Source organism: Lagopus leucura, unplaced genomic scaffold (assembly GCF_019238085.1).
Source record: "Lagopus leucura isolate 7727_CA_CO unplaced genomic scaffold, USGS_WTPT01 Super-Scaffold_100009, whole genome shotgun sequence".
NCBI lineage: Eukaryota > Metazoa > Chordata > Aves > Galliformes > Phasianidae > Lagopus > Lagopus leucura.
Genome location: NW_024962266.1, coordinates 5,993,611 through 6,008,159, shown reverse-complemented (window position 1 = coordinate 6,008,159; position 14,549 = coordinate 5,993,611). Strand labels below are relative to the sequence as shown.

Below are 14,549 nucleotides of genomic sequence, written 5' to 3'. Positions count from 1 at the left end.
GAGAATTTTTTAACAAAGGTTCACTTAAATTTCCACAACCAGGAGTTGAGGAAAAGGAGCAATTGAAACATTTGGAAAGAATACCAATAGTCACTGAATAGTTGCTGACAGCAATGTATTAATGAAAAGAAGAGTTCTCAGCCTGAAAGACAGCCGTGTCTGGGGAGGGATGTCTTCTGGGTTGGCGTGGCCTGCATTGGGTGCTGGGAAGAGCTGAGAGCTTGGAACGGTGTTGGGGAACATCCAGTCTGCATCCCTGCAGGATGCTGGAGGGTATCTCATTGCATTGCAGTGCCACTGCTAGTCCTTGCTGGCTCTGCAGGACATTTGTGCCCTGTGCCAGCCAGCCTCCTTAGTAGCTGCTGGTTCCAAGTGTTGCTGACTGTGTGGGCACTGAGAGATGCCAATGGGCAGGCAGCCTGTGTGCTATTCAGTGAGCGGGTTTCTTTCCTAGCATTACACTGAACATGGTTCATTGCTTGACGAGTTTGGGCCTGCATGAAGCATCCCCTGGGCAGCGGGGCTGTGAGGCGGAGCAGCGGAACGTGCCTGGAAAGCAAATCACAAACCTTCCGACTTCACAGTCCCAAGGATTTAGAGGTAAGTGTCAGAGAAATCTCTGAGGTTTTGGTGTTGGAGTGCAGGAAGTTTACAGGGATTGTACTGTGCCCTAAGGAGCAGGGTAGCTACCTCTAAATCCAATTTGACTTCTCCAAAGCAGACATCTTCCTTTTCCCCACTGAGGCTCCTTGGCAAAGCAGGGACAGCACTGCTGCCCTGATACCTGCTGCCTTTGTGCAAAGTGCTTTCCAGACTGCTTTATGCAGCAGCCTCTGCACTGCCACCAGCCAGGAGTGTTGGTGCATGCCCCAGCTAGCCAAGTCGAGTAGTCAGGGTACTGTAGACAAAGCAGCAGTGCTATGTGGGGGAACCCAGCAGAGGCAGACAAGGGACATCATGCATAGTACTGAAGACCAGTTTATTTGCTCTATTCCCTCTTCCACAAACACTGAAAACAATCAGTCAACTTTCAGCAAGAGAAAGCATTAAGAAGTGAGAGATTTTGCTCTGCAGCTCCTCCCCTACAAAGGGGAACAAATGAAGGTGTAAACAAGTTAGTGACCACTGCTCCTAAAGGCATGAAGCAGTTTGGAGCTACCTGATGGGAGGCATGGGCCCAGCAGGACACCCCTTGTGACCTGTCTGCTGACACCACACTTCTCACTTTGCTGCCAGGAAAAGCTGGTGCCAAACAGGAGAAATGCCCACCGTGTGAGCCCTGGAGCACCCACCAGTCTCCTAACCTCTTCCTTGTAGGTAAGAAAACACCCAGGGTTTTAGTTTGAGAGAGTGTGGGGGACAAAAGGGATGTGGAAGATTGACTTAGTATCACGATGCACTGTCAGTGAGAGTCATAGTACGATGCTGCTGATCACACAGGGGTTGGGAGGCAGGATTCAGGCACAGGCAGGCTCCCACCACAAAGGACCGTGCCCAGCAGCATGGGTGGGCAGAGCTGCTCACTCGGGCTGTGGGGTGTAACGCAGGTACTTCTTGCCTGATGGGAGATCCTTCGTGAAGACTCCTTTGGGGAAAAGCTTCTTGGCTTCTTCATCAGGTAAGGTGGGCACAACCATGACACTGTCACCACACTAAGGAGCAAATGGGAATTGTGAGAGCAGCAGGGATGCTGGTCAGCTGCACAGCACAGGATCTCTGCACTGCAGCAGGGCAAACACTGCTCCTCCATCCTAAAGCCCGAGTGCCAATGTGCAGGTAGTGCTGGTCCCCTCTGGTGAGCCAGCTGTGCTGCCCTGGATGGCGCAGGGGGTGAGCACACCCCAAACCATGGCTGGAGGCTGGGGTTGTTGGAGACAAAGCTGCCTCCATGCTCTCCTTGCTGTACCTGTAGAAATACTCCATGATCACCTTTTCCGGGACACCTGTCTCAGCAGGAATGTCCCTCCTGACTACAGACAGGCAGGTTTGTTTGGTGACAGCTACCAAAGCCAGCAGTGTAGATCCAAAAGCAGTGCTGGGGGTCCAAGGAAAATGCTAGCTAGCTCAAGCAGGCAGGCTGCACTGCTTATTCTTGCTTTGGCTTGGTTGCCTGAACAAATTCTTGGGAATTTGAAATAATGCTGCTGCATAGGGATGACAGCAACTAGGGAACTTCATCTGGTAATTTTCCGCAAGGCTAGGATGCAGTGAGGGCTGTGCCCATTCCAGCCATTCTTTGCTCAAAGGGAGCAGAGCAGCAAGCCATCTAGGGAGGGGTGCTCATGCCAGCTGTTTTTCTGGCTCTGAGTGGACCTTGGCCTGGCAGCTGACATCAGCAATGCTCTTCCTTATCTTGCCCTCCAAGGGCAAGACCCGTATTGGCCCAGAGCTCACATGCTGATAGCCAGAAGGGCCAGGCCCTATATCTGCAGGTACCTAAAACTGAAGGAAGGGAAGGGAGATCTCTGTGTGATGCCACACAGCAATGCCCTTGGGGCTCTTGTTTAGCATCCAATTCATACAACTGGACTGCAGCAGCTCTCCCTACCCCTGGATCACTCCCAGAGGAAGCAGTTAGGTGTTTAATGCACCTTTACCTCCCCTGCACACAAGTTCTGCTTCCCTTCTCACCTTCCAATCCACAGGGGTAGCAACCTTCTTGTATGCTGTCAGCTGCAGGGAGTCCACCACTCTCAGGATCTCATCAAAATTTCTCCCAGTGGTGGCTGGGTACAGAATGGAGAGTTTCAGCTTCTTATCAGGGCCGAATATGAACACCTGAGCACAGGGAGACAGGGTCATGTTTCTGGGGCATCATCAGGGGCCTGGCAGAAGGTGTCTGTCCCACTGCCCTGATGGATTTACTCAGCCCTCCCACTCCTGGTCATGGGAGGTGCCCTGCTTGACTGAGGTGCTTGGGGCAGTAGAGATGCCGTGGTGGGTAATTCCAAGAGCAAAGATACGTAGAACAGTGTTTGCTCTAGGAACTCCTGTTTCTAATGCTATCTTGTTTTGCTACTTGAAGTTTCCTCATCCTGGCCTATGTCCTTCTAACACAAGCACAGGAGGGGAGAGGAAAAGCCCGGCGGATCAAGGACTTAATGTTCCCTCTCCGTTTGGACAGGCACAAGGATGAACTGATGCCAGCAGCAAGACAGAGCTGTTGCCAGCAGGCCAGGGATGTGCCAGCCTCTTCTTGTTCCACTACCCACAGATCTAGCCTAGGCAAGTCAACCGAGCTCCCAGGATGGTCCTGTCTGTGCACGTAAGCTGCTCCCCCCAGGGACAGAGGGCAGGATGGCAGGTAATGCCTGCTGCTGAGCAGCCTGCCAAGCAACAGTGCTCTAAAGCCACAAGCTCACCACACGAGCAGTCAGGGGCATGCCGTCCTTGTCCCGCTCATCTGGGTCCAGCATGCCCAGCTTGACGGCGAGCTCTCGGTTCTTATCAGCAATGATGGGGAAGGGGAGCTTCTCCACAGGTTGATCTCCATTGTACGCATTGATGTCCTGCAGAGACAAGATCATTGGAATGCTTAGGGTTATGCTCCCACCATGGGTTGGACGTGGTCTGACCTGGGTCTGCCATGCAGGCAGACCTGGTGTATCCGGAGCAGACTGCTGCAGAGGGGCCACACAAACATGCACCCACTGGTGACACGGGATTCTTCCACCTTGCTCTGAGAATGGACGTGTCCCTTTCAGTTCAGCATTCCAAACTTCTGACGAATGTGCTGGAGTGACACCTGAACTGAACCATGCTTCTAAGGAACAATTCTTCTAACTGCAGAGCTGTCAGCAACTCTACAGCCAACAAAGCTCATATGCTGAACATGTGACAGGTCTTGAGCAAGGAACCAGCTCCTTTCAGTAAGCCACTCTTAGCTTACTTAACAGTTCCTGAGAACAAAGTGTAATCTCTGTGCATGTGCTGGGACACCACGTGTTTCTTTCTGAACTGTGCCTGGAGACAGAGGAAGTAAACCATCACCTGCGTACACTCTCCTTGCGACCAGCTTATGAGATTGCTCCCTGCACCAGTTCTAACTTGATGCGCTTCACACAGAAACTGTATTTTGATCATCTCTGAATCTGATCTGGCTTTGGCCAAAACATTCAAGTTATTTTTGGACAAGTGCTGAGCCACAGGAGGGCTGGGAAAAGCCCACTCAAGGCAACACAAGCAGAGCAGCAGCCAGCATGAAAGCAAATTTAATCCAAGGTTTCTGCCCCAGAATAGAGCCGCCTGTTCTTTCTGTCCTCTTTATATTACAGGGGAACAAACTGGACTCAAGCAATTACAGCAGCCTCCTACACACCAAAGTGGTATGGTATCAGCTGTGTACGTACAAACTTCTGTTTTCTCTGGGCTTTAAACATGGGGAACAGACTCAGTCCTGCTCAGGTGGAATGCGGGGAAGGCAGAGTTGGAAACATGACCATGAGTAATGCCTACCCCTGCTCAGTGTGCTGAAGGTAGTGAGAGCAAACAGGCCATGTGCTGGCCCTCAGCACCCCTATGCTGCAGGAGGTGCAGTCAGGAGCTGCCCCAGCTGCTCAGGATGCTGCAAGCAGTCAAGTGGTACACACGTGGCAGGAAACATTTGCAGTGTTTCTCTCTGCTTGCTTTCTCCCCACACCAGTGAGTCAGCAATGAACTGCACAAAGGGGCTGTTCACCTCTGCTGGGCTGTGTGCAGGCCTGCTTTGGGAAGGAACTGGCTCCCTACTCCTGCAGAGCTGCCTTGTCAAAGCAAAGCAGAGAAGGAAAGCCAAGACAAGAGACCAGGCCATCTCTGAACATCCCGTGGAGCTGCAGGAGGCTGTTGAGGAAAGCCAGACCATGACAAACACGCACCTTCTCTCCAGACTGACAGATGAAGATTGCTGAAAAGCAAGATCCAAATCCTATAGCTTGTAATTCATTCCAAAACACACGTAATATCATGTCGCAGGAAATCACTGTACAAATGGCTTCATACACCCCACCCTATTTTGCAACAGGACACATAAGACTTACTCACTTCCCTGTAAACCTTCCAGAGTCCAAGCTGAAAGCAGACATCACTAGAGTGATTTATTCACCTTACTCATCAGTGATCTAAGAGAATGCTGAAACCTCCTCCGACACGCTCAGTACAAGCCAGACAACCCTGCAACAAACACTGGCTTTTCAGGTGACCATCTCTCTGCCTGCCACAGACCTGCTGCTGTGGGGGCAGATGCCATGTTAGTCCTTCTCGAGGGACTCATCTATTCAGCCAGGTCTTGGAGAAGCAGCACACGGACCATGGGGGACAGCAGAGCAGGATCTACTGCTGGCTTGTTATGAGAGGAGCAAGCCCCTGGGTCTGGGAGAGGCGTGACTAAGAGCAGTGACATCTTTGGCTGATAAAGTAGAGTTAAGCAAATTGGTGTGACAGCTATGGCTACTCTGTTTTACAGCACTGCTCTTTGCTGCCAGTTGAGCTGGACAGCCCAGTTTATCAACTTCCCAGGCCCTATCTGCCCACTGAAATTTGGGAGCAAAGGAAGCAGAGGCTTCTTTCTTGTTTCATGCAAAATTCAGCCTTCCCTCCTGCTCATTTGCTTCCTTCTGGGCAGTACTTCAGATGAAGGAAGCTTCATCCACAAAGAAAGTATAGGAAGGTAGAGGAATGTTACATGAAGAGGTTTAACTGCCCAAAGTTTTGCTCATTCCTGGGATTTCTAATATCTAGTGAAGGAAACTGCAGTTTCTAGATCTTAGTCTAGCAATCAATGCAGACCACTTTTGCACCTGCCACCAAAGGATGGCATCTCTGTTCATGCTCCACGGGTGGGCAGAACCTCTGGGGGGGCACTTCATCAGATCTGAACAGCTGCCTTCCTACTTAGTTAAACTCTTTGTGTCACAACCTGACATATCTTCTCATTCCCATGCAAAAGTGCCCCAGTAGTGAAAGAAAACCTGCTCAAATCTCTATTCATGTAGCTTTGCTCCCCCTCTACACCTTTTCTTGTTCTCTCATCTGTGAGATGAGCAATTTCAAACACATCAGAAACTGTCTGCTATGGATTTATCTCACTAATTTGATCTTTTGCTCCAGAGGACTTTCAAAGTTCTGCTTTCAACAGGTGCCGAGCAGACATTTCCAAACGACTGTCTCTCAGGCCTCTCCCAGCCTGGCAGCATATTAGCTGCAGCTTGGACTACTGCCCTCAGGCCTTTCCAAATTCTTTGTCTCGTCAGCATCATGAGGCTGTTTTGCAACTTTTCTGCAACTTCTTTTACCTGAGGTTATGCTAAATAATTCTGTAGCATTACCAAGCCAGCTCACTGTTCACCTTTCTCCCAGATCATCCAAGTATGGTGAACGCCACGCATCCCTGCAGCCCCTCTAGGGAGCTCACTGCTTCCCTTCCTTGACACAACTTACTGTTTCCTCCTATCACCCTACATAATAAATCCTTTTCAGAGCTGATTTCCTCGAAAACCTTCCTGGAAAGCCAAGGGCTTTGTAATAGTCAGCATCATCTGTACAGGTCTTCAAAGGGTTCTAACAAACCAGGAGACGAGACTCCTTTACAAAACACAACCCAAACTTTCTGTTCCATTTAGTGGAACATTATCGACTAATTTGATGGTGGTTTCAGCCAGTTTGACCAGTGCAAAGACCTCAGTTACCGGTTAGGATTTTGATGCTGTTTTTCCCAGGCCCTTCTGAGGCTTGGTGGGACATCAGCTATGCACCACTCAGGCACAAAGGTCAATTTAAGCATTAAGGCAATTAGGCAATTTCTAAAGCCATTCAGACATGAAGTAATGTTTGAATGTGGAAATTTCTCACCTTTATTACTTCTTATTTGCATACATCTGACTCCTGGAAAACGTGACAGAACATTCCCACTTTTAAGAGTGAAGAAAGAAGCAGATAACTCACTCAGGGATTCTTGTACTCTGTCCACTAAGTCTCAGTACTCATTTTATATCCCTAATATGTGGAGTCATGCTACCTGGCAGCATGACAGTGTCAACAACACCCCTGTTGACACTGCCTTTGAAGTTTTCCATTAGCAGCTTTTCTATTCCTTAAATAAGCTACTTCTGTGCCACCATTCTTCTATTTCCCTATAAGCATTTCATATTTGACGTGCTCTTATTTGTACTTTTATATTCAACGTGTCACTGCTTGTTCGTTGTGTACTTTCCTCTGCCTGGACACAAGTGATGTGTTAGCCCTAGTGATGTGGTTGGTACCCCGTTCCTGCAGACTTTCAAGGTGAGGCTGGATAATGCCCTGGGCAACCCTATCCCTTCCAACTCTAAGGGTTCTAAGATTGATTCTACGAGCTGCACCCTTTTAAGACTGCCAGTTTGAATCACAGAGCCACTAAGATCAGAAGGGACCACTAAGCCCAGCCACCAACGCTGACATCTTTCCTGTTTTAACACATCCTCCGACCTTCTGGCACTGCCATAGAGTTGCAGCTCACAGCTCTCCCGTGACTGAACTTTTCCTTTGGCCTTCAGAGCACAGCCGCAGTGCTGCAGGCACCGCTACCTTGCTCCAGGCACCCCTACCTTGCTCCAGGCGAGGTGGTCGGGGACGCTGTCAATGGAGAGGGCGATCATCTTCACGTTGCGTTTGCTGAACTCGGGTGCCAGCTTGGCCGCCCGGCCCAGCTCCGTGGTGCAGACGGGTGTGAAGTCCCGCGGATGGGAGAAGAGGATGCCCCATCTGAAAGAGGAGAGCAGGGGACGGCGTGAGGACAAGGCTATCGGTTCCGAAAACCAAGCTCATCGTTTTACCCCCCCCTCGTCCCACTTCGGGATGTGAACCGAGCGGGCTCGGATCCGCCCGGCGCCCTCCGCCTCCGGGAGCCGCGTTTTGCCGCGCACGTCGGTGACACACGGCCGGACCTCTGGGCCGACAATGCCGCTCGGGAAGCCCGGGCCCACCGCCCCGCCCCTCTCCGACGCCGGTTCTCGCCCCGGCCGTGCCCCCGCCGCTCACGAGTCGCCCAGGAAGTCGTGGAAGCGGATGGGGCCCTGCGTGGTGTCCGCCTCGAAGTTGGGCGCCTCGTCGCCCAGCAGCAGGCCCGGCATAGTGGAGAGCAGCGCACCGCTCGGCACCCGTTCGGCTCTGCTCGGCCCCGCTCGGCTCGCCGGGGGGGGGGGGGGGGGCGTGACCTCCGCGCCTGCGCACACCCGTCGCCCCTCCCCTGACGTAACGGAGCGCCGCGCTTTACGACGCTTCGCGGCCTCCGCGTCCCCGTGCTCCGCGGCGATGGCGACGTACGTGAGCGAGCTGGAGGCGGCCAAGAAAAGCCTGAGCGAGGCGCTGGGCGAGAATGTGAAGCAGTGAGCGTCTTACCGCGCGGCCCCGAGCCTCGGCCTCGCCCGCGGCGACGCCGTCACAGCACCGCCCCTCTCTCTCGCAGGTACTGGGCCAACCTGAAGCTCTGGTTCAAGCAGAAGATCAGCAAGGAGGAGTTTGACCTGGAGGCGCGGCGGCTGCTCACCCAGGACAACGGTAACGGTGGGCCTCGGTGGGGCAGCCCGTCTCGCGCCGCTGGGCGCGGCCCTCAGTGCGGCTCTCCTCGCTGGTGGTTAAAGGCCAGCTGGTCCCGCTGCCCTGCCGCGCACGGGGATGCCACGGCTCCGTCGGTGCTGGGAGCCTATCCGGCCTGATCTCGGTGTCTGCAGAGATGGGGCACCGCCAGCTGTGGGCAGCCTGTGCCGTGCCTCACTGCTCTTACAGCAGGACATGTCTTCCTTCGATCTAACCCAGATATCCCTTCTTTCAGTCCCTTTGTCCTGTCACAGCAGGCCCTGCTAAAGAGTCAGTCCCGTGTTTCTTACAGCCCCACTGTAGATACCAGCAGGCAGCTCTCAGGTCCCCCCACAGCTTTCTCTCCATGCTGAGCAGCCCCAGCTGTCAGCCCCTCCTTGTGTGGAGATGTTCCATCCCTAGGGTCATTTTTGTGGCCCTCCTCTGGATGTGCTCCAGCAGGTTCATGTCTCTCCAGTACTGAGTACTCCATGCTTAGTGCTGGCTCTCCTGCATTTTAACTTTTTCTTTTTTAAAGCATACCCAAAGCCTCACTGCCAGAAGGTGCATGGGAGGGAGGACAACCAGGACTCCTTGTTGCTGGCTGAGTGCACCTGACTTGCCATGCACCGTGCTCTAGGGCTGGATTGCTGCATGGTATGCTGAGAAGCAATCCAGCTTGCACCTGTGCTGTGTCGTATTCTTTCTAGTAGCAGGTTCAGGGTTAAGTGAAGGGGGGAAAAAAAAAACAACAACAAAAAAATCTCTTAAAAAAACTCTTTATATTGGGAAGTTGTGACTTTCAGCTAAGTGAATGGTGAAAACATGGCTGTGGGGAGACACAGAGACCTACTTTGAGCCAGTGCCTATGACCACCAACATGTTCCTAATGAGCTATCTGTCTTCATGCAGTCCACTCACACAACGACTTTCTCCTGGCCATCCTTACCCGATGCCAGATCTTGGTTTCTGCACCAGGTGAGTCCCAAGTTTCATTAAAAGTAATCAGTAAAGCTTTGGCACATGCGTTTGGGCTTCGTATGTGGCTGTTCTGTTTGCTGAGCCTTAATATTCCTGTTCCCTTGGCCATGCAGGCAGAAGGGTAACCAGGTAGTTAGCGAGATGATTTCAGTGTGACATTCTTAAGAGCAGAAAAACAAAACTGCATTTGCTCTGCTAGAGGCTGATGTGCTGGGTTGCTGTTTGTGGTAAGTTTGATTTCTAGACTGGGTGTCTGTTGGGCCATGAGTGCTGAGAAGTGAAGTTAATGGGAGATGCTGCTTTGTGTTTGAACTGCTCTGCTTGCTGTTTCCTTTGTGTTCTGATCTGGGTGGTGCCCTCTTTGTTCCTTGGTATCTTGGGAATAACGTCTTGAGGAGCTGGGTTTTCCTGACTGACCTTGAAGTCAAGTGTGTATCTGCTAGAAAAGTGCTTACTGAATGCTTCTAGCCAACTCTTAACTGAGCTATGGTCAATTAGTCCAACCTCCTGCCCCTTTGATATTAAACTTCTTTAACTGTGTAAGCATTCTGAATGGCTGTTGTCAGACTGGCAAGCTATTTTCTGCTTGATCTTCAAAATAACTGTCAATGTAGAGATATGATATGAAGGACAATCAAGTTGCAATTTAAGATATGAAGCTGCTGTGTGGTAATGGAGAGAAAATCATTGCAGCTGTGGTGAGCTAAGGTCCGAGGAAGCAGTTTTTTCTCTGTGGGAAGTACCTGAAGTGGCTGGGTCTGAGCTCGCGAGGGGGGAAAGCTGCTGGTTCTGTTCAGGGTCAGGAACATTTCAGTTTTATGTAAAGGTGAATCAGTGTTTGCTCTGGCTGGGGCTTGGTTGGCTTTTTCTGAGTGCTGGGTCATAACCCAAGGTCTTGGTTTTGGATGGCAGCAGTGGCACTGCTGGGTGGCTGAAGTTGGGGTTATTCATTTCTGTCTGCACTGCTGTGCTGGTCTTTGTGGACTTCCACTTGTTACTTTGTCCAGTCACAAGGCTGTGCAGCATTTCTGCAGTTGTTTGGGCAGACTTTACTGGCTTGAATAGCTCAGACTTGGCAGTCTGGGAAAAATTATTACCTTTTCTCAGAGCCGTCTAGGAATGGGTTAAGTATTACACTGCTTTGCAATGGGGCTGGTGCTTCACAAGTGCCTTTCATGTGCTCATTATTTCCCACTTCAGTCTCTTAATTTCAAGTACTTGCAAGGGCTCTCTTGTCCCAGTGGAGCTGAAGCTGTTTCAGAGCCCTTGAGGAGCCTGTTTCTGTGGGTCAGTGAGGGTGTGTAACTGAGTGGTAGTTAGCCATGCTTAGCATGTGGTGGCTATGCTTCCAGGCAAACTCATTGAGCAGATCTGCACAAGCCAGCTTGAATAAGCTCGGTTTGGTCATGTGTGTTCCTAGAGGAATGGCTTTGTGCTCTGCAGGTGATGCTGCATGTTGGTGGTCTCTTGCAGCTTTGTGGGTTTTTGTTGTTCCCAGCTTGGACCAGTGTGCAGCCTGTTCCAGGGACCTGGAGCTAACCTGCATGGAGACGCCTGCATCTTGCCCTCTGGCAGATCTGTTGCGTGAGCATTTTGTTTGCCAGTCTGCTGTGTGTGGTGCAGTGGCTTCTATGTCCAGACACAGAGGTGTAGTACAAACAGAGTACTTGATGTTATGCTTCGGTTCGCTTTTCCCTTCTATCACTTTCCCCTAGCTTCCAACCTGCCACCTGCTGGTTTTTGTCCCTGTGAGAATGGGACGCTAACAGGGCACCTCCAGTGCTGTGCTTTGAGTAAAAAGTGTTCTCTAAATAGTTTATGGAAACAAATACTTGGTACAAGTGTGCTTGAGGCACTTGGTGTGCTGCCACAAAGGCTGATGCGTGTGCTTTCCACCTTCATGTAAGTGGGACAAGAGGGAAATAAACATTTTTAAACTGTCATCTTTTAAAAAACAACTTGTATGGTTGGTGCTACACTGGATTGTGGCATTTGGGGTAGGGAGCCTTGCAGGGGGTATTTCAAATGAGAGACTAACAGCTGAAGAAAGCAAACAACCCATCTGTTCCCAATGTTCTTTCTGATTAGTGGTTCCACCTGGCCTTACAGGTGCACAGTGGCCGATGGGATCAATACTTACAACTTGCACCTCCTCACTCTAATGGGCATGCAGATTTCAAATCCCAGTTAAGGACATTTGGGACCTGGTGGTGGGGTGAGAGGAAGGCTCATGCTACTTGGATGGCAGGACTGATCGGGGCTTTTGGTTCCTCAGCTCCCACTGAGGTCCCCCAGGACCCTGAGGATCCTAAGTCTGATGTAAGTGGTGTGAGAGACTGTTTTCTTTGCTGATCTTTGCCAGCATTTTCAGAAGTGCTTTTATGTAATTTTTTCCCTCTCTCAGGGGAAATCCTGTTTAAAGCCTTTCCTTATGCTGTTTGAACTTCTTTGCTGAGCTGCCTTGTTGGTTGATGGTTGAATACAAGCAGTCAGGTTGGCCAGATTCCTTGAGTTAATACGTAGCTCACTTGAACTGTTACCTTGTTTCTTAGCTAAATGGTAACTAGGAGAAACTTTAACAATTGTAAGCACTTGAGTTAGTGATGAAAGCATTTCATTTATTTAATGGTCATCTTGAGCCAATGAAGAGATGGTTCAGAGAATTAGAACTCTTGCTGGGATAGCAGGAACTTATATAATGTTGGGGGCTTCCCCCTAGCTTTGCTTGAAGGGTTGCCACATTGTGTTCCACTTCTCTCCAGAGAGTTGAAGAGGGAGGAGAAGGAAGAGAACAGGAGTGTGAGGTGTTACCAGAGGAATTGGAATGGAATTGAAAATACCAGAGGTCATTGGAATGTAGTTGACTCAACCCCTGTCCCTGCAGGAAGGTCTTGAAACAGACAAAACGCAGAAAACCATACCCTGACAATCAGAGGAGAATGGGAAAAGGGGGATGGATGTTTCCCATGCCTGTCTGCTGGGCCCAGTTGTGGCCTTGTGTCTCTGTCCTTTCCTCCTGTGCTGTGCTGCTGCAGTGCATTGGGAGTACCTGACTTACACTGCCCTGCCTGGCAGTGTCACTGCAGAGTCCTGGCATCTTGTAAAGAGAGCTTGGCTACTGCTGCTTATCTCTGAAGGCACATCAGCAGCCGGTGCTGCAGCTTGCTAACACTGATTCTCCTGCTATCAAGATTAAATAAAAGATGCGAACGTATCTGAAACTTGGTGGCTGAACCAACCCAGCTTTGATGTTTGTGGCCAGGAAGGCATATGCTGCTTTTCTTAGAATACTGGAGGGAAATTTTGCTTTCTTCATCTAGCGCTAGTTAGGCTTGTTAATATGGAAACCTAGAAAAGGAGCCAGAATAATTCTGCCCTAGGCTCTTGGTAATAGGGGATAGGAAATAGTATTTTGCCTTTCTGTTTTTCTAAGCTGAGGTTTTAAGTGCACAGATTGTGAATATGTTGCATCAGTGGGGCCTGTGTGTGAGTAGGAAGGGCTGTGGAGTGGGGAAAGGTCGAAAGCGCAGTTGTCTGTCCTTAGCACAACCAGCCTCCCCTCCTGTGCAGGGGCTTTGACCTGCTTACAGATCTCTCCTACGAAGACAGGCTGAGGGAGGTGGGCTTATTCAGCCTGGCAGAGAGAAGGTGCTGGGAAGATCTCATTGTGGCCCTCAAGTCCTTAGAGGGAGTTTATAGACATGAGGGAGAGTAACTTTTTATATGGGTGGATAGTGATAGGGCAAGGGGGAATGGCTTGAAACTAAAAGAGAGGAGATCCAGATTAGATGTCAGGGGGAAGTGTTTCATTCAGAGCAGTGAGCTCTGCTGCCCAGAGCTGTGGGTGCCCCAGGCCATGGATGGGCCCTGGGCAGCCTGAACGGGGGGGGGGTGATCTTTGAAGACCCTTCCAATGCAAACCGTTCTATGAATTCTAAGGGGGGGAGTGACTTGGCTGTAAAGAGCAAGCAAAGCATCTTGTGAGAGCAGAAGCATCACCTCTGATGGATCCTACAATGTAAGCTCTGAGATTTTGATGGAGGGAGAGAGTGGTCCTTGACATGATTGCTGGTGGTGTTTTCCCAGCTTCCCCTTTGATAGGTTCTCTAGTGCAATGTAGTGGTAATGAATAGTGACACCAGTATTGATTTCTGGAGAGAATATCTTTATTACTTTTTAGTTACCCCACGCTTGATGGCTGGATTTCCACAAGTTTTGTTGTAGAGTGTTGATTTTTCAGCTCACTGGTAGGGTGTAGATAAGCTTCAAGAGGGATAATGTGCCATCTCTGTGTAGGTTGCTTCTAACCTCATCTTAACAGCTGAGCATTCATCTGAACACTGTTTAGTCTGATCCTTCAAGTCCTATCAGAGAACCCTGTATTCTTGCTCCAGTGATGAGTATGTGAAGCTGCACGTAGCCAAGGAATTTAGTTTGCCATGTTCTCTGTAACCAGACCTATCGTTTGGTCGTATGTCTGAGTTCCTGAAAACAGCTAATTAACCACAGTCACAAGAGCCCAAGGCTGGTGTGAGGCTGGGAGAGAACGGGAACTGGCTGGGTTTGCTGTGGTCAGCAAATGTGCCTGCGGTTGGCCAGCTGTGGGATGGCTGCTGTGCCTTCTGTGCTTAGTGAGGGAATGGCATGTGAGGCCCTTGGTGTGGCTATGGCTCTACTTGGCAGCAGCCCTCTGTGTCTGAGCTGAGTGGTCTGAGCTCCTGGAGCTGGGCAGGGATTCCACCATAGGGCATGCTTTGCTCACAGCTCAAGAGGAAAAGATGGTGTTCAATTTGCAGAATTGAGGGAGAGCACTGCTGACTGAATGCAAAGGCTGCTGCTGTAGCCACAAGAGGGCTGTCCAGGCTTTTGGTTGCAGGAAGAACTACTTTTTTTTTCTATCAGTGAGCACGTGGACGTCCAGTGCAAGGTTTTCTTATGCAGCCAAAGGAATAGCATGCAGATCCTGTAAACCTGTCTGTGGGAGCCTGGCAAGGCTGTCCTTGCCAAGAGCTGTGTGATTTATTTGGGATGTGGTT

General features: G+C 50.5%; 2 protein-coding genes across 9 annotated transcripts in view; one reads left to right on the top strand and one right to left on the bottom strand.

The window, feature by feature from the left end:
- Positions 1 to 962: 962 nt before the first annotated feature.
- Positions 963 to 8,145, bottom strand: PRDX6 (peroxiredoxin 6). Its single transcript, XM_042873144.1, has 5 exons — positions 7,996 to 8,145; positions 7,563 to 7,719; positions 3,363 to 3,509; positions 2,632 to 2,778; positions 963 to 1,652 (listed from the first exon to the last, which is right to left on the bottom strand). The coding sequence occupies exons 1-5, from the start codon at positions 8,085 to 8,087 to the stop codon at positions 1,521 to 1,523; spliced, it is 675 nt and encodes a 224-aa protein (XP_042729078.1). The 5' UTR covers positions 8,088 to 8,145; the 3' UTR covers positions 963 to 1,520.
- Positions 8,146 to 8,231: 86 nt separating this feature from the next.
- Positions 8,232 to 14,549, top strand: part of TADA1 (transcriptional adaptor 1) — a 40,846-nt gene continuing 34,528 nt past the window's right edge. For 7 of the 8 annotated variants that reach the window (XR_006179426.1, XR_006179425.1, XR_006179424.1 and 4 more), the window contains exons 1-3: positions 8,232 to 8,342; positions 8,423 to 8,520; positions 9,445 to 9,510. Coding sequence is in view for 2 of the 8 variants with exons in the window: in XM_042873899.1 (XP_042729833.1) it covers positions 8,269 to 8,342; positions 8,423 to 8,520; positions 9,445 to 9,510 (238 nt within the window). In the remaining 6 variants the exon portion in view is untranslated. The remainder of the gene's footprint in view (positions 8,343 to 8,422; positions 8,521 to 9,444; positions 9,511 to 14,549) is intronic. The other variant, XM_042873900.1, reaches the window with a different exon arrangement.

Coding starts and splice junctions, on each gene's coding strand:
- PRDX6 (XM_042873144.1), bottom strand. CDS start 8,087: ATGCCGGGCCTGCTGCTGGGCGACGAGGCGCCCAACTTCGAGGCGGAC. Junction 7,720..7,995: donor CACGACTTCCTGGGCGACTC/GTGAGCGGCGGG, acceptor CTCCTCTTTCAG/ATGGGGCATCCTCTTCTCCC. Junction 3,510..7,562: donor ACCACCTCGCCTGGAGCAAG/GTAGGGGTGCCT, acceptor TTGTCTCTGCAG/GACATCAATGCGTACAATGG.